Raw genomic sequence first — 1,878 nt, forward strand, 5'->3', positions numbered from 1 at the left:
GTACGCACCATCACATATTCACTTCACGTGCACGCTTTCCCTTGCACACGGACGCACACACATTGACATTTGCTGCACTGCTACTGGTAGTAGGACACTGGCATCTCACACAAGCTTTACTTTTAGCTTTGGAGCATGCGTTACAAACTTTGAGTGTTTGGATCCCAAGCTAAAATTTAGTTACTATCATATCGAATGTTAGTATTAAATATAGACTATTTATAAAACATATTGGACTATTTACAAAACACATTACATAGATGGAGACTAAACGATGAGACGAATCTAACCTAATTAGTTCATGATTTGAGAACATACTACAGTAACCATTTGCTAACGATAGATTAATTAGGCTTAATAGATTCATCTCGCCATTTAGCCTCTAATTAGTTTTATAATTAACTCATATTTATAATATTTAGTCCTCCTAATTAGCCTTCGAATATTTAGTCCTCCTAATTAGTCTTCGAATATTCGACATGACACCAACTAACCTATAAATTTTTAACTCAGGATCCAAACACCCCTTTAACAACGTCACGGTATCATATTACCGGCGAGATTTGCAGCAGCCCGAGCTATGGTGGGGAGTGGGGACTGGCCGGGAGGTTCAGAGGAGGCACGGGGACGGAGGGCAGAAGAGGCCGCCGCGGGGCGCCCAGAGGTCGGCGAAGGCGGTCAGGATGAGCGGGTGGTGGCGCGGCGAGTTGAGCGCCAGGAACTGGTGCAGCAGCGCGTTCAGGTCCTCCCACGCGTACATCTCCTTCTCCGTCACCATCGCCACCATCGACTCGCGGAAGTCCTCGTACGGCGCCGCGGACTCCACCTCCACCGCCACCGCCACCGCCTCCTCCTCCTCCTCCTCCGGCGCCGCCGCCGCCGCCCTCCTCCCCTGCCCCCTCCTGCACTTGCTGCTCCTCCTCCGCCGCCGCTGCCGCCTCTGACGCCTCGCGTGCTCGGCGTCGTGATGATGGACCCCGTCGTCGTAGTCGTCGAGGGCGCTGGTGTTGATGGCGTACGTCGCGGGGCCCCACGAGTGGAGGACATCGGCAGCGGAGGAGCCTGAGGTGGCCGTGGTGGTGGAGACGGAGGACGTGAAGGCCGTGGTGGTGGAGGTCGACGTCGACCACGACGACGCGTGCGGTGAGTTGGCCTTGCCGCCGACGGCGCCGCGCGCGTGGGACTTGAGCGTGGAGATGAGGGAGCTGAGCAGCCTCGCCCCGCGGCAGGTGCAGCCGACGTCCACCACCACCGGCGGCTGCTGCCGCGGCAGCTCCAACCTACCGCTGCCACCACGTACACGCCGATCCCAACCCCCTGCCAACGACATGGTCGCTTCGATCTGGTTAGTATCTTGCTCTCTGCTTGCGGTGTGACGGTGTCACACGATCCCACTCTGTCACTCCTTGTAACTGGCGTCACCTGGCTTGGTACGGCTTTGTGACTTCACTTGTGACTTGTGAGCGGGGCGACTCGTGAGCGAGAGGAGGGGAGCGGCCGGCTTAAAAGGTGGTGGAGTGAGCGAGTGGAGAGAGAGGGGCGACCGGGCGGTGCCATGATCGCGGTGAACAGTGAGGGATAAATTGAGGCGCCGTGCGTGACGAGATGTTGCAGCTTTGGCAACTAGGGAAGGGAGCAAGGGGCGTATAGGCTAGCCAGCCAGAGGTAGCTTGGGAATCATGGCGGTGCTGTGAAAGCGAACCGATGGTTCGGGGCGTGTTGCAGCGGTTGCAGAAGGCAGTGTGTCCGTCCGTCCATCCACGATTCCACGGCTCGCTTGATTTGACCCATCGTCGGTGGTGGATCGATCGAAGTTTATTACCGTGGTAAAATCTTGTGCAACCGTGAAAAGGATATTTCGTTCGAAAAGAAAACGTG

The 1,878-nt window shown here is 56.0% G+C and overlaps 1 protein-coding gene across 1 annotated transcript; it reads right to left on the reverse strand.

Annotated features, from left to right (window-relative positions):
• Positions 1 to 371: 371 nt before the first annotated feature.
• Positions 372 to 1,462, reverse strand: LOC101786157 (transcription repressor OFP8). Its single transcript, XM_004961879.3, has one exon. The coding sequence runs from the start codon at positions 1,328 to 1,330 to the stop codon at positions 611 to 613; it is 720 nt and encodes a 239-aa protein (XP_004961936.1). The 5' UTR covers positions 1,331 to 1,462; the 3' UTR covers positions 372 to 610.
• Between the last annotated feature and the right edge of the window lie 416 nt (positions 1,463 to 1,878).

This window comes from Setaria italica, chromosome III (genome assembly GCF_000263155.2).
Source record: "Setaria italica strain Yugu1 chromosome III, Setaria_italica_v2.0, whole genome shotgun sequence".
Classification (NCBI taxonomy): Eukaryota; Viridiplantae; Streptophyta; class Magnoliopsida; order Poales; family Poaceae; genus Setaria; species Setaria italica.